Raw genomic sequence first — 25,889 nt, forward strand, 5'->3', positions numbered from 1 at the left:
AAACCAAATGCTCGTCTTAATCAACCTACAAAACAGTTGGAAAACAGAAGTGATATTCCTGACTTGGTACAGGCATTTTCAAGGGAATGGTAGACTAAACATGGTTGTATTGCTAGATAACCTTCCGTTGGTTATAGTTTTGACATGTAAAAACAATTGTGGTATTACCCAAACAGACATTAAAGGGTAATGTGACAATAGTTTGGATCCAACAGATATTCAAAACACATCACATGTGATAATTTTCATTCGTCCGAAACGTTTTTCTGGATTTACTTTTATCAGGAACGATCAAAGCTAAGTATGTAAAAGAACCGAAGCAATTGAAGAGCTGTTTAATAAAATTAAAAAAAAAAAAGGACCGAATCGCGGCTAATTCCATCTAAGGATAATATTTGCTGATTGAGTTTAAACCTTAAATTTAATTAAAAATGAATCAATAGACAACTTCAGAAAGGTTTGTTATAAATCAAGTCTTTTTTCGAATTACTGACTTCTAAGCTGGTGATACTCTCGTGGACTGAAGTCGGCCAGCCGAAGTATTGACCCTGAAAACACAAATTGGTAACAGCACGTTATAAATTGTTTGCATTCAAGTCGCTTTTCTTGATTTACCACTATCAGGAACTCATAAAGCCGAGTCTTTGAAAGCCAATGATGTATTTATAGACCCTATGATTGAAATGACTACAGAGGTCAAATGCATATGCCTAAAAATTATGTCTATTTAAGAAGGATATATGAATGTGAGCACATAAAAAAAATGATTGTTAATAGAGAAACTATCATAAACATTTAAGGAATGACTGTAATAGTTTTTATGTCTATGAAGAAAGAAGTTAACATAAAAAAACTTGGTGCACACTGATTAACGCGCGCAGCGGTTTATTAAACAGTATGCACCATATTTTTTGTTATTTCGAATAGACAGAAAAAATATTACAGTAATTTCTAATAATTAAATTCTAAATTCAATTTTTAACCGTAGAAAGCAATGAAAAAACGTTGGTGACGTCACGGTCACATGACTAAATTATGTATATGGGCTCATAACAAAATAACGTCATCCAATCAGACGACGCGTTACATCCAAAATTAAATTATATTATTATGTGACATTAAAATATTTAGCTTCTTTGTGTTCTACAAGTGTCTAAATGTAATAATTATAGATTATCGTTGATCATCTCAACGAGATTGATGTTCTCGCTTGAGCTGGTACAGCGAAAGTGAGAAAAGCAATCGAGTTGAGATGAACAATGATAATCTGTTTATCGCTATTTTACCTATGACGACGTTGTCAATTTCATGTCAATTTCGTTAGCAACGCCACGTGGCCTCCTTAGTTTCTAGTGATAATTTTTCCATCTCAAGCGAGAAGCATGATGTGAAAATTATCACAAAAAAAGATCAAAAGAAAAATGCACAAAATAGCGATAATATATAAAATCATTTCAAAAATGTCGGTAATGAGAGACGCGATGTTGATTCCCATAGCAATGCCGATGACTTGCTGAAGATGCCTTAATTGTCCAGCAGAAAACTCCAGGATACTGATCACTTGGTCAACTGTGTAGCAGGTTATATTATATTTGGGATGTCCATGTTTTTAACAAAAAATGCCAAATTGAAAACAAACACAATCAATTTCTAACATTCTGTACTCTGTTTATGTTGATATGTATTGTGGATTATCTATTATTAGATACTATTGGTCCTTAAAGGTATTTGCATATCAATGATTATTTATTCTGCAGCTGCATTGTTTATATAATAGAGGTATTAGAATGTACACGAGTTTACCTTTGATTACATAGAAAATAATAAGAAATGATATGACCATGATTGACCGTTTATACCCTTACGTCAAGCTTTTAAATCATTTACTCGACACGAAAAGATTTGCGAATATGCATGGTAATTACCATATCAAGCATTATAAGAGTCTCAATTACGACACAATCTTTTTATGTTTATATAATATTTTTTTCATGTTATGCCTTTTCCGACTGCTTAAAACTTCGTTCAAGAGGTTAAATGGATTATGTTTTAGTTGAAATTGGTTTTTATATGGTCATTGTAAGAAAGGGTCTATATTGCATTCCCCTGTCATTTCGTTTATCTTTTTGATTTATCAGATACCTTCTTGTTGGCAGCCTATACAATATGTTGAATGAACTTATAAGTGTTGTCACACTATTTTTCAATAACAGAATTAAATCTAAAAAGTAGGATCTCAAAAATACTGAACTCCGAGGAAAATTCAAAAAGGAAAGTTCCTAATCAAATGGCAAAATCCAAAGCTCAAATACATCAAACGAATGGATGACAACTGTCATATTCCTAACTTGGTACAGGCATTTTCTTATGTATAAAATGGTTGATTGAACCTGGTTTTATAGCAAGCTAAACCTCTCACTTGTATGACAGTCGCATCCAATTCCATTATATTGACAACGATGCGGAACAAAAAAAAAAACAGACACAATAGGTAAACATGTCAAACAAAGGGGTACAGCAGTCATATTGTGTTATAATCTTAATCATTATAAAAACAAACAAATATATCAAAGAACACAAAAAGGCATACATCAAATTAAACGACCTCATTTACTGTTTTTTTATATTACTTTACATCAAAAGGTGAATGGTAATTGGAGAACCCTTTTTTAATCTGTTCAGCACATGTCTACCTCCTGTTTGTTAATACTTTTAATTTTTAAATCTGTTGAATGCAGTGTAATCTTTTCAAACGCTTTGACATCATGATTTTATATTTTAATCAGCAGATGTAGGCGAGATGAGTTGTATATCAACTTCCTGTTTTACGATACTCGTAATTTGGGACATGGGTATGCTCTGCACGACAAAGTGTAATTTTCATTTCTTTCGCTGTGGCTTCATGTCCCTAAATGAATTATCAATCTTTGAGAGCTTTAAAAATTGTGACAAGAAACAGGAAATGTGTCACAGACACAACAACTCCACCAAAGAGCATAAAAAAACCTGTTTGTTCTTGTGGTGTTGAATGTACCAGGTTATAGTCGTTTGAGTGCTTCTATGTTGATGTTGTTATAAAATCTGTACGCTTATACATTGTATACATGATTAACCGCTTCACATTCTTTATGTGTCTGCAAGTCAGGAGTCTGTAGTTCAGTGATTGTCATTAGTTGTTGTCTGTCGTATTTGATTTTTTAGTTCATTGTTTAACGTATATCAGGCCGTTTATAGTCTCTTTTTAAAGACGAACAACTTTTTTATCTTGAAATAGGGTGTACACAGATTTATACTGCACTCGTTCTATTTGAGCAGTAAAAATGCGTTGACTGTATATTTCTATGTCATATACAGTCACTATCCTGATATCACTTTTCCTCATGAATATTTAAATAGAAATTACCGAACTTGTAATTAATTATTCATGTGACCTATTCAACCTGTTGTTTCCAATGTATACAACGACTCAAACTTATGTCTTTTACAATTTTTAGAAAATAAATATTTCACTTTAATCATTATGTTTTATGCTTATTGTTGATATTTTAGTTCATTCTCAGTCAAACAATTCCTTTACCATCGATTTTCGGGTTTCATCAGGAAATGTACATTTCATTGTGTTGTATATTTCTCCGCCTGCATGATATAAGACCTTTTTATAAAAGGGGAGTTTCCCAATATTTAAATCAAATAGTAAAGTTAACAAATTATACAACAATTGAAAATGTTTTTTTTTAGATTGCAGTATAAACAAGTTAAGACAATAATAGTACATTGACTTGACATATCAACGATAATTATCAATTTAAAAATAGAAATACACCTTTCAATAATTAAAAGATTAGAACCTCTCAACTCATAATTGTGTTGTCTTTTTCTTTGCCGTTCGCCGCCTTTCTTCTATGAGCCCGGCTCGTAATTTTACTAGTTTAAATTCTCTATCATAAATTCGTCCGAATTTAAGGAGGCTCGAGAGTATAAAAATTTCAGAAAAAAATTAAACATTTGTTTTTCATTACAAATTTTATTTATTACTTTTTGTAGTTGTTACTATATCATATGGTACAAAAAACATTCAAAACAATTAATTCGTGTTGGCCCCAGATGACTTTTAAAATGTAAACATCATTGAAAAAGATCCAAATTATCTCCCTTTGATGAAAAAATGCCATTTTTGGGCTTTAAAATTGAAATATCTCTTTTTACTCATCGGTGACCTATATTTTTTAATATAATTTCGATATATGCTGTACTTAAACTAAATTATTGTAAAATTTGAGCGATTTCTGTAATAAATTTCTTTTTTTATTTCGATATTACCTTTTTTTTCTCCTATTAGTTCAACAGAAAAAAATCACTTTTACAAAGATGTATGCTTCTTTCGAAGGCAGATTGAGAGCGCAAATGAACGGTGACCCCATTTTTTTATTTCATTTTTCTATTAACTATAAGATAAAGTTCATTTATAGAAAAATATAGAAAAATCCTATATAAATGATTTAGACCCGCGAACCCCCTTAAAACATTTCTAATCTATCTGGCTAAATATGGCAAGTCAAAGTGAAGACTTAATTTGCTCACTTAACTAGCATTACGGTTGTTGGGTAAAAAAAGGAACATCCAGAATCAACACAATAAAAACTTTCCAATGAATAAATATATCTTTAAAGGTTATGGATATTCAACTTTGTTAAAATAAATTATTTGATCACTGCAATATCGATTCAAGCACTATTCTTTGTCTCTATATGTGAACAACGTTTTTCATTTATCAATGCACACCTTGGTGTAATAATCTATTATAGTGTGTGATAACATTGTGTGAGGGAATTCGACGTTTGTTGTACCACTGTCCACTCCAGTGCAATTTATGACAATACTACTGCATCAATCAGAATGAATTTTTTTGCAGTGTTTTGAGAAATGATTTTACTTGTTGTCGCGTATTATTCGTGAAAATTTCAATGTTTTAAAAAGGCAAATTTTCTGTATAAAGTCGATGATTATAGTGACTTTTGAAGGCCAAACTTTCCACAGCCTTAAATACACAAATAAAAGATCCAAAAACTATACCAATATATAACGGCATGTTTATAAAATTATAGCAAATCTATTGGCAAACAATTTTTTATTCGTACATGCAAAACAATGAACTTAAAATATCTGACATTTTCTCCCTACCCAGTTTTTCCCTATACATTTTTATGATGTGGACTGGTCATTGTTATTAAATCGTATGCAATTTGATTGGATTAAGTTGTTATTAGTTTACCTTCAAACTTGTTTTGGCATTTCATACATCACTATTGATTAATAGAACGTGCATGAATGTGTACGGTATATGACCGGACAGGGGCGTAGCTAGAAAGAAACGATGTGGAAGCAACTACCAAGAAAAAATTTTGGGAGCCTATTCAGAAATTTTTATTTTTTTTTTTTCGGTTTTCGGTCATAGGACGGTTAAAAGAGGGGCTATATGTAGATAAAAATGTATGAATGTAAAACTATGAATAAATCTTCTGAATATAGTAATACATAAACAACACATATTTGTGATACAGAATTTACTCAAAATTGTCCAAAATCTGCTCTTCGGGTCTGGGCAGAAACAAACTTCTCTATTACTTTGTCAACATTCACACTGAAATCCCGATGAATATGCAGTAATTCTATCTAACTTTCGTTGTTCATTGTTGATCGTACATTTGTTTTCAATTACATACGTAGTACCGTGACTGATAGTTCTCAGGGCCATCATGGTATGGTAGCACTCGCGAGATGTTATAAACCAGCGTACATGTTCGGCATCAAGCGACCTCCCAATTGAATTCGTCAAAATTACATGCTAGGTCAGTTTCGTATGTTTCAGACAATATTGAGATTTGTTCGTTTGTGATATTTCCTACAACACGATGAAGCAGATACAGCACAAAGAAGCGATTTTCTGATAAGTTGACGCGACTCCACTCTCCAGTTGCCTTATCATATGGTCTATAAACGCAAAAAATAATGAGACTTTCCAATACTGTTTTGGCGTGGTTGCAGGGTGATTGGCTCTGGTAGTCTGTCAACCACATCGCCTCGGCATATTTTCAATGATATCGAAGGGATCTGATAATTCTAATGCTGATTGGTACATCTCAATCCAAACTGATGAACTGTACACTGTAAAATGTGCTCCAAAACTACATATCTAAGACTGAGTATTACAAAGTCAAAAGTAAAAATCTTGTAAAAGATATAAGTAACCTTCCGATTTTGACATAATCTCCAAAAAAAAAATTATTTTGAAACCAAATGTCGTTATTTAATGATATTTCATTTATTAAAAAAAAGTGACAACATAGGTGTTTCCTTAAACATTCAATTTATAAATTTTTATTTTGCCATTTCTTTTTTTGCATGGGGAATCAATGTGCACGCAACTTCGGAGCTACGATCTTTTTCTGAATGAACAGCTTCATCAACACTTGTAACTAGGTTGTCAAACTAATATCCGGGATAGACGGAAAAGACACCAACAGTCTCCGATTCCGATTGACCAACTAATCTCTCTCTCTTCTGCTTTTTTTTTTTTTTTTTTTTCGTGAAAATGACGTGGATGCACGTGCTGTCGTGCCTCCGGGTAGCTACGCCCCTGCCGGACTATTTGGACAGTGCAATGAAATTAGTTTTTAAACAATATTTTAGTAATTCAATGTATATTTAGGTTTTGTATTTATTTAATATTCTAGACTTTGTCGTAAATTTAGGCATAAGCGTTTTACACGGATTATATGTCATAATCTTGGACAAAGGTCTTAAATGCATTTACTCTATTTATTTCATTATGTATTCTCTGTGACAGTTTGGACTACAATTTACAAATTCGTGTCGGACACTAATTACTCTTGTAATCTATTGTTATTTCTAATTTGTCATCTGTTAATCTGCTTAATCCTTTAATTGATTGTGCTTATATATATTGTTATTGTTTGTATGTTACATTACATTTAGTTTGGAGTTTGTTGTTCGGTCTTGCCGGACTGCTGAAATAAAAGTTTAAAGGAGCGAAATATTCCTTCTTGATTTATATATAGTCGAATAGCCATTTCACCCGGCTATAGGTAACTAAAATGACCTTCAAACTAGACACTGGACGAGTCAATACTATGTTTTATCAATGAAAGTTAAGGTATGAAAGGTAAAAATTGCCTTCTTCTATTTTCACAAAATTTTCGGAATATACAGTTTAAAGATTATTCTTTAAAAGCCTATTGTGGAGATAAAAGAGAAAATTCCATTTATACTGTGTCACAAATTCCTCCAAGATCAATATAGTTATTTCTTATTATATTATGGGGCCGGATCGACTTGGGGCCGGATCGACGTGGGCCGGATCGACTTGGGCCGGATCGACTTTGGGCCGGATTGACTTGGGGCCGGATCGGTTTGGGGCCGGAACGACCGGATACCATTTACATTTAGTCGAATAGCCATTTCACCCGGCTATATCTGGTGTTAGGACGTACGGGCAACGCATCTTTCGGATACCTTGTTCTACCTGTGAAGCTGATCCCCCAGCAAACAGAAAAATGGATACGCAGAGAACCAGAAATTTTGGCCGAAACTGGGGATACCAGATGTCTGATAATGGAGCTACCTTTCAGACCAGAAATTCAACACAACATATGGACAACTGCCTATGTAAGTTTTGTGGAAAGACTGTGAACAATCAATTTCATTTTAGATAATGTATAGCAAAAACGTCATTTTGTTATAAGTGCAGAAATTTTGGACATTACGCCAGAATGTGTAACTTTCATAGACGACCGGACGTGAAAGTTGTCAAAGTTAAATCGAAATCGAAATTACGTCGCGACGCAGAAAGGATGAGGATATTCAAAGAAAACAAAGCTATGTCAATTTTTCCTTGTGCGGAACTTACTACTATTGAACTGATGGATTTCTTTCCCGCCTTTAATTATGATAGAGAATTCATTGATAGCGTTACATTCAGGCACGACCGAGTGCATTCAGAGAGAGTGAAGTTTGAAATCAAAAGTGTTCATTACGAAAAGAAATTCAAAGAGCTCAAACAAGAGCATAACAGTGTAATTCGCAATTTAAAAAAAAATCAAAAACAAGGTGCAGATGATAAAAAAGAAATAGAAAAATTACAGGAACGCAATACGGATCTTAAAGCAGTTCATTCTCGGATATACGATCAAAGATGTAAAGCCATCGACCAGCAATATCAATTACAGCGCGACAAAGAACGTATGTTGAATCGAATCGCCACACTAGAAGACGAACTTGACAATATTCGGAAAAATACAAGAGCAGATAATCATCCAAACCAAAACTATCGTTATAGTCTAGTCAAAATAGATGAAAAATGTGGCCAACCTCAAAAAAATTGCAACAGAATTTGTTTTGGTATTTTTCAAATCTAAAAGGCTTTCTTTGTAACATACTAAAAGTCTACCAAGATATCTGAGTGGGAAAATGGATTTTGTGGGTGAAAAATAGCAAAATTTGACAAAAATAGTGAAAAACTGGGAAAAGCTTGTTAAACATTCATTTTTGATGATAATAATTTCAAATCAAAAGTTTTACAACAGGTTATACAGTGTTTATGAAATATTATAATAAAAAAATAGTTTTTGTTTTATAAACATGAAATTTTAGGTGAAAACATCCGATTTTTGTTGGAATTTGAGATCTTCAAAGCATGAATTGATTACCAACAGGACTGGAAAAATATGAATATTGGTAATAGAGGTTCATTTGATAGTTCACAAAAGACAAAAACCTTTATTCTAATCATTCCAAAACTTAACAGCAATTTTTAATAGGGTAAATGGTGATTTTGGGTAAAATATAGCAAAATCATCATAAAATCGTTAAAAACTGGAAAAACACCAATTTGGAATTTTAACTGTTTTTAAATCACTCCAAAAATTTAAAAAAATGCAAATCGTAATAGAATTAATCAGATCAAACAAAATTCATTGTAAAACAAATTTGTAAATAACGGATTTTGTGTTAAAAAAAAAAAAGAAGCAAAATTTGGCCCAAAATTGACAAAAACTAGAAAAAAATGACAAAATTCATAATTTTTCAGAAATCAATTAAGATCTCAGATAAGATTAATTTATATTCTTTATATGAAAAAGAGCAATGCTTAGATTCATACTCATTTAACCAACAAGAGATGTTAAGCGAACATCATAGATTTGTTGACCATGCATAATGAGAGGTAAAAAAGTATCATTGACCAAAACGGATGATTTAAAAGTAAATGACAAGATACGTGGAAACATTTTTTTTTAAGATTATTCCATAATTTTTTGTATACAACAAATACCTTTTCATCAGTAAAGTCAGATTCAGCAATGGGAACAGTATTAGAAAAACTCAAACCACAACATTCACCGCATCCTACCGACCATTTTGTCTACAGACACATCATTTGCATCTTAGAATGTTAAAACATTTATCAATTGCCGGAGGAAGTTCAATCAAAATTGGACGAAGTTTTCCACGTGAAGTTTACTAACCATTGTCTGCATGGTCTGTCGGATCTATGTCAACTCCTTCTTACATCCATTTTTTGGCACAGATAATACATTCGAAGACTATGAAATTGCCCTGAATCAGATACTTCTTTTCCTGTTTTGATGATATCTGCTTTAATAAAGCATTATTCATTAAAACTTGACATGCGTTTTCAGATATCCTTGGTTAAGTGTTTTTAAAACATGTCTTTACTTACTTAGTCCTTGCTATGCCTTATGGCACATAGGGCAAGGACAATCATTAGAGTTTTTGCGTATAACATGACAAAGCCACCTCCAGCTTTTTTATATCGGCAAAGTCTCCATGTCCTTGGTGCTGGTCATCTCATGTAGGTCTTTGTTGGATATTTTGTTTGGCCAGAATATTTTCATTATTTTCCTCAGACATCTGTTATAGTAGCTGGAGAGCCTGTTGATATCTTTCTCAGTCATTCTCCGGCTCTCTGAGCCATATAGGGGTACAGAAAGAATACAGCTGTTATAGAGCCTGATATTGATCTTCTTTGAAAAGGCTGTTGTTTTCCAGATGTTGCCTAGTCTAATGAATGCGGATCTAGCTTTTCCTATTCTGATCTTTATATCTCTTTCAGCACCACTTTCTGTTATTATACAACTGCCTAGATAAATAAATGAATCTACTGTTTCCAGCTGTTTTCCTTCTATAAATATGATAGGATGTCTTTCTGTATTGAGGAACACTAGCTTTGTCTTTTTGGCATTGATCTTAAGTCCAATCATTTTAGCTGTTTCTTCTAGCTTTTTGGTCTTCTCTTTCATATGGTCATTGGTATGGGATAAAAGTGCTAAATCATCAGCATAGTCTGTGTCCTGTGGTACAAAGTGTCCATCTCAATCCATTGTTACCTTCTGCTGGGGTTGTTCTCATTACCCAATCAATAGCAATTATGAACAGCACAGATGACATAAGACATCCTTGTCTTACTCCTGATTTTACAAGGAAACTAGTGTCAGCTTCATAGTTGATGGTTCTTGAGAAATTTGTATAGAACTGCTTGATGAGATGCACTATCTTACCTGGTATTCCATAGTTTCTCAGAACTACCCGAAAGACTTTCCCGGTGTAAGCTGTCAAACGCTTTCTCGAAGTCCACAAAATTTACTAGTAGATTTCTCTGCAACTCATGACACTGTTCTCAGTTGTTACATAGGACCAATATGTGGTCTATGCAGCCTCTACCTTTTCTGAAACGCGCTTGTTCTTGTCATAATTTCTTATCAACAGCCTCTATAATTCTTGATATTAAAATTATGCAGAAGACCTTACTTGGAATGGATAGTAAGGTGATTCCTCTCCAAATATTGCAGTATGTTAAGTCTCCTGATTTTGGTATTGTTATGATGTTGCCTTCAGACCAACTGTTAGGAATAACAGCTTGCTCCCATATTTTCTTGAATACTGGGTGTACAGTATCTGCTGCTAGCACTGTATCTATCTTAAAAAGTTCTGCATTTAGTTGGTCTATGCCAGGTGACTTTTTGTTTTTCAAGCTTTTAATGGCTGCCTGTATTTCTTGTTTTGAAGGTGGATCTGTGTCTATTTCAAGGTCTAAGGGTGCCTCAGGGAAAATTGCTAGATTATCTGGTTCTTTTCTATTAAGATCATCTTGAAAATGTTCCTTCCATCTCAAATATTGATCTCGCTCTGTTGTTAGCATATCGTTGTTTTTGTATTGGCATATCAATTTTAGCTTTTTTATCATTTAGTTGTTTAGTTACTGTGGATTCATTTATTTTCGTGAATTGCTGAAAACTTGCATTTTGTGAATATTTGATTTCATGGTTCTGCCGGTCTCTGTATACAAAGCCCATTGGTATTGTGCTATTCTTTGAATATTTGAATTCGTGGTGCATATGTATCCACGAAACCCACAAAATTAGTTTCCAACGAATAATAATGAATCCACAGTACTTGATAAATCTGTCCCATTCTCTGATTCACCCATTCCTCTGCCCCTGGTTAGACCTCCACAAGATTTGACTCTTTTCATCAATATTTGTTCTACAGTCGAATCTGTAGAAAGACTACTGCAAAAACGGTCTGTTGTATGTAGTATTGATGAAGAAAAAAATCTATTATCCATTACTAAAGAGGAACTTTTCATGTCAAACAGTCAAAACAAACAAGCTCGTTGGTTTTCCCGTTTGAATGGTTTTACACTAATAATTTTGGGGCCCTTTATAGCTTGTTGTTTGGTGTGAGCCAAGTCTCCGTGTTGAAGGCCGTACATTGACCTATAATGGTTTACTTTTATAAATTGTTATTTGGATGGAGAGTAATGTCTCATTGGCACTCACGTCACATCTTCCTATATCTTATGAACGTGCTTTGGGACAAGCTAAAAGATAATAACATTAGATGTCAGAATGCAACTGGTGATGCAGATTGTGAAAACAGCTTTGGATTGTGCTTTGTCTTGAGTAGTCATAGTAAATGGTAAAGATACGGATCTATTAGTGTTACTTATTCATCATGTTAATCAGCAGTGCAAACGGGTTATTTTTAAATCTGAATAAATGACAATCAACCAAAAAAATTAAAATATGGAACATAAAACGGTCTAAAGAATTTCTTGGGGATGATGTTTGTAATTTGTTGCTCTTTTTGAATTCTATAACAGGTTGTGACTCATCATCTAGGCTTTTTGGAATAAGCAAAGGACTTCCATTAAGATCAAGTATTCATGAATAAGGCTTCATTAAAGCAAATATCATCAAAGCAGGAGAAGAAGTGCTTACATGTTTATATGGAGGACTTCCTCCAGAAGGACTTGACATTCTTCTCTGGAGAAAATTCAAATCTATAGTAATTACTGGAAACACATTGGTTCAGGTGAAAAGTTTACCACCAACATCAGATTCAGTGCAATTTCATAGCCTTCAAGTGTATTATCAGAAGAAGTTGACATAGATCCTACAGACCATGCAGACTATGGTTGGGAAATCAAACATGGAAGACTTTGTACAATTTTATGGAACTTCCACCTACTCCTGATAAGCTTCTTAACATTTAAATATAAGATGCAACTGTAAACAAACTGTGACACCAAATGATGTGTCTGTTGAAAAAATGGTTTCTGAAAAATATAAATTGTATTTTTTTCCACTTTTTGACGATTTTTTGACAAATTTAGCTTTTTTCACCAAAAACAGTTATTTTACTATTGTTTTACAATGAATTTTGTTTGATCTGATTATAACTATATTAAGATTTCCGTTTTTTCTATTTTGGAGTGATTCAAAAACAGTTAAAACTCCAAATTGGTGTTTTTCCAGTTTTTAACGATTTTTGATTGATTTTACTATATTTTACTCAAAATCATCATTTACCCAAGAAGGAATTGCTGTAAAGTTTACGAATGATTAAAATAAAGGTTTCGGTCTTTTTTAAAGAATAAAATGAACTTCTATTACCATTTTTTATATTTTCCTGTCTGTTTTGGTAATCAATTCACACTACGTGAATCTCAAATTCCAACAAAATTTGGATGTTTTCACCTAAAATTTCATGTTTATAAAAAAAAAAACTATTTTTTTGTTATTTTATTTCATAAACACTGTATAAACTGTTCTAAAACTTTTGATTTGAAATAATTATCATCAAAAATGAATGTTAACCAAGCTTTTCCCAGTTTTTCGCTATTTTTGACAAATTTTGCTATTTTCACCCAAAAAAATACATGTTTCCACTCAGATATCTTGGTAGACTTTTGGTATGTTACAAAGAAAGCCATTTTGAATCGAAAAATACCAAAACAAATTCTGTTGCAATTTTTTTGAGGTCAAATGCTATTTTGACTAGACTATTACAGAGGACGCTACAATCACAGAAGAAACTTTAGGAACAATTTCAGTTGAATATAATATTAAGACCCGGGACGTGTCTTCCGAGGCCGCGGGAATATATGACCGGACTATTTGGACAGTGCAATGAAATTAGTTTTTAAACAATATTTTAGTAATTCAATGTATATTTAGGTTTTGTATTTATTTAATATTCTAGACTTTGTCGTAAATTTAGGCATAAGTGTTTTACACGGATTATATGTCATAATCTTGGACAAAAGTCTTAAATGCATTTACTCTATTTATTTCATTATGTATTCTCTGTGACAGTTTGGACTACAATTTACAAATTCGTGTCGGACACTAATTACTCTTGTAATCTATTGTTATTTCTAATTTGTCATCTGTTAATCTGCTCAAGTTAATCCTTTAATTGATTGTGCTTATATATATTGTTATTGTTTGTATGTTACATTACATTTAGTTTGGAGTTTGTTGTTCGGTCTTGCCGGACTGCTGAAATAAAAGTTTAAGGAGCGAATCTTCCTTCTTGATTTATATATAGTCGAATAGCCATTTCACCCGGCTATAGGTAACTAAAATGACCTTCAAACTAGACACTGGACGAGTCAATACTATGTTTTATCAATGAAAGTTAAGGTATGAAAGGTAAAAATTGCCACTTCTTCTATTTTCACAAAATTTTCGGAATATACAGTTTAAAGATTATTCTTTAAAAGCCTATTGTGGAGATAAAAGAGAAAGTTTACAAATAAGACGTTTTGTTCCTTTAAACAAGTCAGTTTCTTAACAGAAATGCCGAAATATATTTTACGCACGACTACGGCAGGTAAAATCATTATTTATCATAACCAAAAAACGCATTTTTCCGTCTCATTGGAATATGATGATAACAATTAATCCCAATCTTAAGAAGTAAGTAAATAAAGTCTAACTTTGTCCGATCTGCCTATTTATGCACATCAAAAGTCAATACGATCGTTTTAAAGTCAATTTCGTCTACCTCACACAATCTTGTTAGTCACTATAACATAGACAATCTTTTAATTGAAACCCAATTATGTTATTACCACGCTCTCTGTCCGTTTAAGAACCATTGCTACAACTTTTTGGTGTCCGTAGTTGACCAGTTGCATCGCTAACTTTTCGCCGTCCTTAGTCCAGGTTTGCTTATACTTTGCAGGACTTGCCTATTATGTTATGGTTAATGTGAATGTTCTCGCCCTAAACATGCTTGAAATATTCGCCGTTGGACGTTTGGATAACAGAAAATATCAAACAATTCAATCATGATTCCCTCCGAAGAGTAAATAAAAAGTTATCTATAACATGGTTCTCTCGGTATGAATCGTAACACAGAGAGGCGAAACGCAGAAAGATACTAGAGTCAAACCCATAGATCGAAAAAAAAATATGACAAAGATAATTTAGGCAGTAAACTATTTTGTCCACAGGTGTTTATTCCAAAATGTTTGAGAATATTTAGAAAGCGTTGGCAATTTAAAAGGGGATATTCCAAACCTTTCCTTTGCGTTGCTTTTCAAAAAAAAATCGAAAAACATGTACATTATACGCAAATTAGATAGTGACCCAACGAGACAAAAAGCCAAACGACATTTATTTTACAGACCAGCATCATTTTAATAAACAAAAGCTTGTTCAATGTATATTTTAATGCATACGCAAACTTGTGCTTATAGTTTACCATTCCATATGAAAATGTACCTCGCATGTCCCGAATGACATTATTAAACTAATGGTATAAGTTAGCGAATAATATAATGTATAGTTGTTGTTATTTACAAATCATTAATATGCAAGGATTTTTTTTTAATTTAATGTCTCATAAACACAAACAATGCCAATCAAACACGTACATCACTTTAGAGTTTGGTAGTCATAAATTCTTAAACATTTAGAATCAGCAATCCATAATTGACCCTCTCTATATGCAATGGCTGCTGGTGAACTAAGACCATCCTTTTTATCAATGAGAATTTTTCGAAACTGTAACTTTCCATCCAATTGATATATTGCATTAAACTGCATATCGCTTGCTAATATGTTGCCGTCGTTATCGTAGCAAAGTCCTTTGCAGACGTATTGTAAGTACGGGCTTTGGCCAGATTTACCAGAGAAGGTATATGCATTTTTTGGTTCGAGGCTATAGGAATAAACATAGTTCCGTATTCCAGTGGTTTGTTCTACGTCATATATTATGCTAAAATTGTTACTCGAGTGCACCGACATGCAAGAACTCTCACTTTTACTATTTGCCAGCGTGAATGATTTCTTTTTTATTCCGTTGGACTCAAAGACTGTCATTTGTCTTGAATCCTTATTACTCATCCATATGAAAACAGAGTTGTCTGACTTCGCGTAATCCATACATAACGGCATGTACGGATCTGTACTTGTGAAAGGCGTCACATTACCTCTTGCGTCAATTTGATTAATAAAGCTTTTTGTTCTATTAAGGACTAACAAATCTCCATTATTCAGAACAGCAATGTCGTCCGCTTCTTCAGAATAAACTGCCATCTGTATTCCAGAGAAGTCAAGACGGAATAATTTCCTATCTGAAATAAGCCATGCGTCAGATCTGTTAACTGGGATAATTTTCGTGACCGGAACTACCAGATCTGCAAGAGGAATCAATGTCACGAGACCTTTCTTATCTACTTCCGCCATAGTGTTGTCGTCTGATAAAAGCTCATGAATATTGTATGTTTGTGTAGATATATCATACGTCTTTCTCGTACCACAATCTTCTCCAATACAACCTAATAATCTGTCACCAGACGGCGCATTCAGCTGTATTAATAATGGTGCGTCCTTGTTATATTTTGACTTTAAACATTCTTTGTTAATAGAACATTTTTTCAAGCTACAGTATAACCTTATAAGTGAATCCTCTGATGCAGGATTTTCCATTTCATTTTCACAAAACTTAACCTCATCCACAAGGCTATGAATCTGATTCCTGCTTACCTCAAATACTTCCTTTGAAGTCTTCAATAGATCCTTAGCTTCTATCTCAATCTTGTTCTTCCACCGCATTTCACATCTGTGGATATCATGTTCTACTTTTGCCTCGTCTTGAACATTTTTTTCATTCGCTTCTTCTAACTGCTTTTTAGTTTCTGCAAGATCATGTTGAGTTGCTAATTTATTATCTGAGCACCAATAATTCACCTTGTTCCTAATAATGTCTTGTGATTCAAATAATCCTTTGACCTTATGCTGTTGATGATTCTCTAACAAACACTGAACACATATGATATCTTCACATTCTTTACAAAAGAGGCGCAATTGTTCATCTTGGTGTTGTGAGCAGTTCATTTTTATTTAAATGAATAACTTCTTTATGCAGGCATTGTTTTTTTCAATATCTTGAATCTTAAAATAGAAAAACAATTACCTATATACATAAAATATCAGAAAAAAATCAAAGCAAAACTCTTGAAATGCAAAAAAAAATGTAAATTTATTTTTTAATAATTTTTGCCTAAAAACTTATTAAGTTAAATGTGTTACGATTGTAAGAAAAAGTTGTGCTAAAACTTCGAGTAAATGTAAAAGAACTTTTTAAAACAGAACTAAGTTTAATCGATTGTAATGTTGAAAGATTTGAAATGTTTACTATTTCTGAGACAAATTAATATACAGGTAGTGATAAAAATGAATCAATAAGAAGTATAATACCACTGCAATCTAAAAATTCCACACCTGAGAAATATGAAGATAACAGCGTATTTGTTCCTGCTTTATAGAATTTGTGATATTCGGCGAATTACATTTGCACGCATCACTATTACATGTAAAGCACGTAGCAACATAACTTTTGCGTGCTGCCTTTGATTACATTCGAGTGCATTTATTTTGCAGGTAAAAACAGATAAATCATACTAATATATTTTCAAATGAAACAAATTCGAATTTTAAAGGTTCACATTTTACATCGGTACGTGCTAAATATTTGAAACTGAATTCTGTAAATGTTAACTGATTTTCTCTTCTTTTTTTTTTTTGCGGAATTGTTCTATCAGATACTTTGCTTTCTCTTTTTTTTTTGCAGAATTGTTCTATCAGATACTTTGCTTTCTCTTTTTTTTGCAGAATTGTTCTATCAGATACTTTGCTTTCTATTTTTTTGCGCGGAATATTTCTATCAGATACTTTGCTTTCTTTTTTTTCTTTTTTTTGCGGAATTGTTCTATCAGATACTTTGCTTTCTCTTTTTTTGCGCGGAATATTTCTATCGGATATTTTGTTTTCTTTTTCTTTTTTGCGGAATTGTTCTATCAGATACTTTGCTTTCTTTTTTTTTTTGCGGAATTGTTCTATCAGATACTTTGCTTTCTCTTTTTTTTTGGCGGAATTGTTTTATCAGATACGTTGATTTCTCTTTTTTCGTTTCTATTTGCATCTGCTCTTACGAATGATATTCACTCTGCAATATTCACAATTAAGTTACATGAATGCCTTACACGATTATTGTATTTCTCAGGAGCACTGAATATATATATATAAAAACAAATTTAAATTGAAAACTACGTTCAAACCTATGATTGCGTTGGATAAAAACCGCATTTTTTATACGCGTGCATGTAAAACAAATTTCGTTGTAGAAGGGTCTAAATACAGCACAAACAACAAAAAAGTGAAAAAGTATATTTAAACAAAACGCATTTGACTCACAGGTAGAACAACTGATGTTCTTTAACCCTGCTGACTGTCATTGGCGATTGTCAAATAATTATATATATAATATTTGAAAAAAAAATATATAAAAAAAATTATAATTTAAAATGATAATATCATATGTTCAAAATTAATATCTATCGACATATTTACTATCAATTATCTTTATACTTTCATCCCCGTGTTAATTGTTAAATGAATGATCGCAAATGAAATAAAAATTATTGATATCAAAACTTTTAAATGTACTACGGGTAAGATTTGATTAATTTACGTGATTTGAAAAAAAAAACTTAGAGATAACATAATACGTATAGATCGATACATTTGCCCTTTCTGTGAGGTCTTCGTCGTCAATGAGATTTTGTGTCCTTTACAAGGGAAATAACTTGTTCAGATGAAATAATAATTGTATGAACTATTACAGAATGTTTATATAGGCTGTAAATACGTGTGAACACGAAAATGAATGGCAAAATGCATAAAAATTCTTAACTTACTTAAGGGTTCCGTGGAACCCAGTGTCTCGCCTACTTTTGCTGTTAATCGCAAACTCAACATAAAGGAGGAAAAAAGGCAATATAAATATTCCTCTCGATACCGTATCTTTTAATTGTAAGAATCTCCTGTCCAAGTTTGGTAAAATTCCGGAATAGTTTATGAATCTAATAAATGTTCTAAAAACTTTAGGAACTGCAGATTGTATGTAATGTTAAATGAAAAAAACTCTGTCCATTTATATTATAAGTAAAATATGGATAAACAGGTACAAAATATAGTGATCAGTAGTTGTCACACTACACCAGCAACATTCGTGGCAAATGGAAAATACCGCCAATAAATTTCAGTCAAAAGTAAAATCACAAAAATACTGAACTTAGAGGAAAATCAATTCGGAAAGTCCATAATCGCATGGCAAAATCAAATAACAAAACGCATCAAAAACGAATGGACAAGACCTGTCATATTCCTGACTTGGTACAGGCATTTTCAAATGTAGAAAATGGTGGATTTAACCGAGTTTTATAGCGCTAGCCCTCTCACTTTGATGACAGTCTCATCAAATTCCGTTATATGAACATGGATGCGTTAACTAAACAGACACAATAAATAAAATAATATGATCAAAATACAAGAAGCAGAACAAAATGTTTTTAATATACCGTGTGGCTTTTCAATTTGTAAACAAAATGGAGAAGGCGTGGGAGGGGCCATTTGTACAAAACATTAGTGGATCGTTTTCGATTTATTTTATATGTATATATTTTTTTTTTAATTTACTTCTGGGTACTATCTTATGATCAGAAACAAGCTTCTGTCCAAGTTTAGTAAAAATCCAGGAAAATTTAAGAAAGTTATTAGAATTTCAAAAACTTTAACCATAAAGTGAATATTTATGGAAGCCGCAGACAACGACAACGACGCCGATGACGGAATGTACGCTCGATATGTATCGCTTTAAGTCGAAGGCTGGACAAAAATCAGAAATCGCTAACAAACTCCTGCGAAATAAACGAAGACTTAATTTTAAATTATTGTTATCATTTTAACGCAGCTGTTAAAGTTATGTTAAATTTAATACGGATGTCATTTAAAAAAAGTATTAAAGAGGGCTTACCAAGAATGGCTGGACAGGGGGAGGGGGCATCAAAATGAGGAGCGGAAAGCGAAAGGCAAAGGGGAAGAAAGCGAGAGTCAGGGTGCGGGACACCAGGGGAAGTGAGGGATACAAATAGGAATATTCATGGAAAAAGAATTGAACGATTTTCGTATGAGTTTAAGGGGAAGAAAAGTGGAAGTAGGGGACTATGGATTAAAGGGTTTTGTGAATGGTTTTCTACATGTTATTGTGTTATATTCCTTGTTTAAATCGTGCAAAAAGATTTCTATGAAATCCGATGTCAATTTTAAAACTTCATACTGAAAACAGTAAGGTACGTGTATAATATATTTAAAAGAATTGTGCTTTAAAGCATAGTATTTATGAAACAATTATTAGTTATCACTAGAAAGGCTTACAATTCAAGTGAATTTTTGGGGCAGGGAAGGGTTAGGAATGAAAAGTGAAAAGTAAAAAGCAAGACTAAAAAAAGAAATTTCATTTTCAGATACGTTATATTTTAAACAAACAAGTATTTATCAATTGCACTATATGGTCTACAGGTTAATCTTTCAAACGTATAAAGGGCTCATTTAAAAGTGGTATAAGTCAATGCAGTTGGTGATCTCAAGTGTTGAATTTTTTTTTTTGTAATAGATTCTAGCCCGCCGCGAAACAATTTTTTTTTCTTTTTCTTTTTAATTATGTATTATAAAACGTTTCATCATGATGGTGCTTTTTTTGAAATGGCTCGATCGGCGCTGATCACCATTAAAGAAATTATAACACAATATAAAGAGGAATTGTGTGGGTCAATTTACATTTCGGGGCCTTTTATCATGTTTATAGCTCACTATGCGGTATCATTGTTGAAGGCTGTACGTACGGCGACTTATAGTTGTTAATTTCTTCGTCATTTGGTCACTTATGGAGAGTTGTCTAATTGGCAATCATACCACATCTTCTTTTTTATATGTACATAACACTATATTGGTAGAAACGAAGGCGTGCTTTCCAAATACGGTAGATTAACACTCAACACCCCTCCCCCTTTTTTTAAGCAGCTTGTTGACAATGATTTTATCTGTCAAACACTGTTGACACTTTTTACCTATATATACATGAATCAATAGAGCAAATAAAAAGTCTGTTAAAGTAGTTTATATAATTTTACATGTGTACTTACGTGGACGCGTGGCAGTTTATGACGAATTACCTTATTTCGATTTTTCCTTACATGTCGTAAATGACGGTTCAAGGTTAAATCGATGTTTTCCGGAAATCTTCAACATGTTATCTTTTATCAATCAGTTACAAAAGTGATTAAATATTTTACAATGTTATGATTTGTTATGGATGACAAAATGTAAATGTAAGATAAATCTGTTGTAAAATGGGACTCATTGTTCAACGTAAAAATTCTAAAATTAGTAGCTAGCTGTCCTAGCTTATCACTTTTTCGTTTTCTCATGTTAATATTTATAGTGTGATAATAACTTTTTGCACATGTCATATTTAGTAAATAATTGATAAAACAAAAAAAAGCATGTAGATAAAGCGGGGTTGAATTTGGCATATTATAGTATATTATATATGCATTCCAAACCTTATAAGGGTCTAGATGAGGTAGAAAAACTTGAAATGGAGAATAATTTGGGGGGGGGGGGGAGATATCTAGAACAATGAATGATTGGCCACAAATATAATATATAGAAATATAAATGAATGGCCACAATTATATAATATAGACACCCTCATCCCTAGTCCCCACCCTCATAATATGAAATGCAAAACATGAAGTTAAAAAACTTCCCAATGTAAGAAACATTTGTAATTAGATTTTGTAAATTATTGTAAATTGTTTCGATTTTCCGCATTGTTAAACATCTCTACTCGTGTTCAACATGTACTTTTTGGTTAAATGTACAAACTTTGACATCTCAAAAAATGTCGGTGCACCTTAAATGATTTGCATTTATGATGAACCCCCGGGAATCAACCACAAAATAATACAACATGTTTGGAGAAAATAGTTGTACTCTTATTTAAATCTATATACATTCATTGAGGATTTAGATACAAATTGGGGGGGGGGGGGGGGGGTAAAAATAAAGTATGAAATATTCTCATTGTTGAAGGCCTTACGATTGCCTATAATTGCATACATCCACTTAATTTGAGCTGTGATGGATAGTTGTCTCACTGGCAATCATATCAAATCTCCTAGTTTTTATGGAAAAAAGGTCCAAATATAATATTATTACCTAAATGAGCTTATGGGATGAACTACCGCGTTTATATATTCCAAAACCTAAACCAGTGATTCCTAAATTTCAAGTACTAGCAGAATTTTGTTATCGTTTTATTTCGACAACTGATTATCATTTTATTGATATCATATTCCATAGGTTTGTATATAAATGACAAAATTAAATTATGTTGATCGACGGTCCGATCATATTTAGAGAAAAAAAATGTATTAATGATCAATTGAAAGACAGACTTCAACATCTGATTCTCATCGAGCAAAGCTTTTTCTTAAAAATGGGAATCGTAGATACAACTGTCTTGTTTTGGTTTATTATAATTCTTATTTTGTGATAAACCAAAATGATTCTACCAGAAAATATACCGCAGATGAAGTTATCAAAATGCTGGACTTTTTGATCGACAATATATGTGTTGAGTTTGAAGGAATTATATTGTAATAGACATTCGGTATTTCAATGTACTAATTGTGCACCCCTACTGACCGATTTGCTTTTGTACTCGTATTAAGCAAAATTCATTCAGAGCCTTCTAAAAGACAAAAAGAAAAAGCACCTTGCAAAATTCTTTGAATTTCCTTTTAGATATATTGATGATGTTCTATCACTGAATTACCAATATTTCAGCCAATACTCACATCTCATTAATCCCAATGAATTTGAAATTAAGTATACTATTGATACTAGAAGGACTGCTTTCATACCGTGATCTCTTCATCCAAATTGACACAGATGGACGACTTCACACTAAAATCTATGACAAAAGGGACGGTTTCAACTTCTAAATTATCAATTTCCCATTTATCAGCAGTAACATACTCACTGCCCAATCGTATGGTAATTACATATCTTAGTTGATATATGTTCGTGCATGTTCACACTATAATATACGAACTTAATAGTATACAGGAGTGTGCTCCTTTCGCAGAAACTTCACCAACAAAGAGGAGATAAGATTAACAACGAAACTCCGTTAATTTTATCAACACCATCACGAATGGGTTGATCCATATGATGTGTCTGTGTCTAAACTAGATAAGGACATGTTTTTCACATCTAAGATTGTGGTTAACCATTAACGTTGTCTGGTTCTTAAGGTACCGAACGTGACCTATTCCCGAATATGACTGTTTTGCTGAGTGTGAATTCGCATTGCTATAAGACGTGTCTCGGTATTTGTCTATCCAGCGTTCATGTATTCACTCACGACGTTTTATTCATAATTCTGATCAGATATTGTTTTGTGTCTTATCGTTTGTAGTTGTGATTCTATTTTGTATTTGTATGATTTTAAAATAAAGCAACTATTTATTTGTTTTACACAGTGTTTGTTGTTTAATATTCTGTAGTTAACATTTCGAAATGTAGTCTATTATGTTATTTATTTATGTATTTCTCTGTCTTTGTTGTTCTTGCATTTATTTGTACTGTATTCCCGTCATGTAATACTGTCATTTAAGCGGAGTATTTAAAACATTGCCATCCTGCCATAAAGCGCTAAGTTTCGGTTGCCACAAAACCAGATTCAACCCACGATTTTTTCTTAAAATATCCTATACCAAGTCAGGAATATGGCAGTTGTTTTCTAATAGTTCGTTTTTATGTATATTGCATTGTCGTTTGTTTTTCGTTGCACTTCAATGTTGATTTCCTCTTATAATTGATGTGTTTTCCTCGGTTTTAGTTTGTAACCCGGAATAGTTTTCTCTCAATCGATTTATAACTTTTGAACAGCTGTATACAACTGTTTATTTGTAAAACGATTCTTTATGGACATTTGAAAAAATGTCCGGTTCTATGAACAATTGCTTACAACTTGATCAATATTCACACCAATCAGGTCGTTGTTGATTTTTTCCGCTTGAATTATTTTACATTTTGTGCGTAAGGGCAATTGATAGCTTGCTACATGGTATGGTTTTTGTTCACTGTTGGAAGCCGTAAGGTGATTATTTTGTTTTGTTCACACATCGTTGTCAATATAATGGGATTTGATGCGACTGTCATACAAGTGAGAGGTTTAACGCTTTAAAACCAGGTTTATTTCACTATTTTCTACAAACGAAAATGTCTGTTTCAAGTCATGAATATGACAATTGTTCGCCATTCGTTTGAATTGTTTGAGCTTTTGATTTTGTCGTTAATTAGGTACTTTCTGATTTGAATTTTCCTCGGAGTTCAGTATTTTTGTGATTTTACTTCTTCTTTTTTTTAACCTTGAGCATCACTGATAGAAAGAGATTGCATAAAAAGTGCAAAAAATGGTATTTGCATGTTGTCATATATTATTTTTGCTCAATCGTTTGAACCACGAAGTTATCTTATCGATAGTTGATACCAGTATCTTCAATCAAAAGCTTGCATTGTATTGAATCATAGCTGGAAAAATATATTTTACAATAAATAAAAGGGGGTGCAACGAACGATGGTGCTGACTGTCGCCAGTAGAGTAACACATAGAATACGGCTTAGAAAAACATTTTTTTTTTTGTGCAGAAGCTGATGGTTTGTTTATTCAATTATAATTAATTCGACTGTATACACAATGACATACTTCATTGTGTTGACTACATAGGATCTTGTCTCTGAATGTAAGTGTTCCCCCTAAATTGTCTGTGATTGTTTTCCCCTATATACCTTGATATAAAGGTATGTAGGGAAAACAAATTTCAGAGACAAGTGCCTGTGGTTGACTGGCGTTTTGGTTGAGGTATTACACTTCTCTTGTATTCTATGGAGAGTTTTCTTTTGACGTATAACGCCATAACACCCCCCAAATTGTACTTACTACCCAGTTTAAGTCAATTATGCAAAACAAAAGTGACGGAAATCTTACAAAAGAGGGGCGAAAAATAACAAAGGGACAGTCAAACTCATAAATCGAAAATAAACTGACAACGCCATGGTTAAAAACGGAAACGACAAACAGACTAGTACAGAAGACACACCATAGAAAACTAAAGACTAAGCAATACGAACCCCACCAAAATCTTGGGGTGATCTCAGGTGCTCCGGAACGGTAAGCAGATCTTGCTCCACATGCGGCACCCGTCGTGTTTCTCAGGTTATTAAAAATCCGGTAAATAGTCTTAGTTTTCTTAGAGAATAAAAATTCGTATTTTAATCATTTTATTATGCACGTCTTTTAAACAGATTAAAATCCTTAAGATACACATACAGTGGTCACATTATAAATCAAAAAGTAAACTCACAAAAATACTAAACTCCGAGGAAAATTCAAAACTGCAATTCTCTAATCCATACTCTTACTTCAATGAATGAAGTACTAGTAGCAAATTAATAATGTTAAAAACAAAAATCGAAATTTAGAAGAAAAAAGTAGTTATCAAAATACGTCACTGGTAACTATTTCTAACAAAATACACAATGAGCATGGATTAACGTCAGATTTTTTCAAATCTTCGGAAAAAACAAATCTGTTATTCGTCTTTTGTTGTCGGATATGTGCAAATTAAATACTCCTCATAAAATAGCATGGAACGTTATGGTTTTAAAAAATCAAATTTCTGGAACTATATAGAAATTATTAATCAGCTACAAATACATCCAGAAAGGAAACTATTTATTTTTCTTAAATATACAAAAATGAAAATATGTGCAAGTTGGGTACCCTGACACTAATATGTAAAGACTATAATGAAACATGAAACATGAAAACTTAATTAAACGCCTATTTCTACATATACAATATGTATTCAATGGCGTTGTACATAAATGACATATAAAATACAAAAATACTATACAAAAATACAATATGTATGTACTATACCAAAAATTGAAAATATACACTGTGATACACAAGAAAAAAGTCAGAAAAGTTCAAAATAATTTTCGAAATACAATGTTTTCAACCGACATTTAAAAGTATCCAAAGATTCAGAATTTTTTACATTTGTACCTAGTTCATTCCAC

General features: G+C 32.5%; 1 protein-coding gene across 2 annotated transcripts; it reads right to left on the reverse strand.

The window, feature by feature from the left end:
- Window positions 1-15,206: 15,206 nt before the first annotated feature.
- On the reverse strand, window positions 15,207-20,990 carry LOC139523089 (uncharacterized). Of its 2 annotated transcripts, none has more exons than XM_071316853.1 (2): window positions 20,876-20,990; window positions 15,207-16,784 (listed from the first exon to the last, which is right to left on the reverse strand). In XM_071316853.1, exon 2 carries the CDS (start codon window positions 16,725-16,727, stop codon window positions 15,264-15,266), a length of 1,464 nt encoding a protein of 487 aa, XP_071172954.1. In that variant the 5' UTR covers window positions 16,728-16,784; window positions 20,876-20,990; the 3' UTR covers window positions 15,207-15,263. The 2 variants fall into 2 exon arrangements, with proteins under 2 accessions (XP_071172954.1, XP_071172955.1); XM_071316854.1 differs by having other exon boundaries at window positions 15,207-16,777; window positions 20,876-20,968.
- Window positions 20,991-25,889: the final 4,899 nt, after the last annotated feature.

The sequence above is a fragment of the Mytilus edulis genome, chromosome 5 (assembly GCF_963676685.1).
Source record: "Mytilus edulis chromosome 5, xbMytEdul2.2, whole genome shotgun sequence".
NCBI classification, from domain to species: Eukaryota; Metazoa; Mollusca; class Bivalvia; order Mytilida; family Mytilidae; genus Mytilus; species Mytilus edulis.

What these genes read in the sequence shown, in the direction of transcription:
- LOC139523089 (XM_071316853.1), bottom strand. Translation starts at nt 16,727, where the DNA reads ATGAACTGCTCACAACACCAAGATGAACAATTGCGCCTCTTTTGTAAA.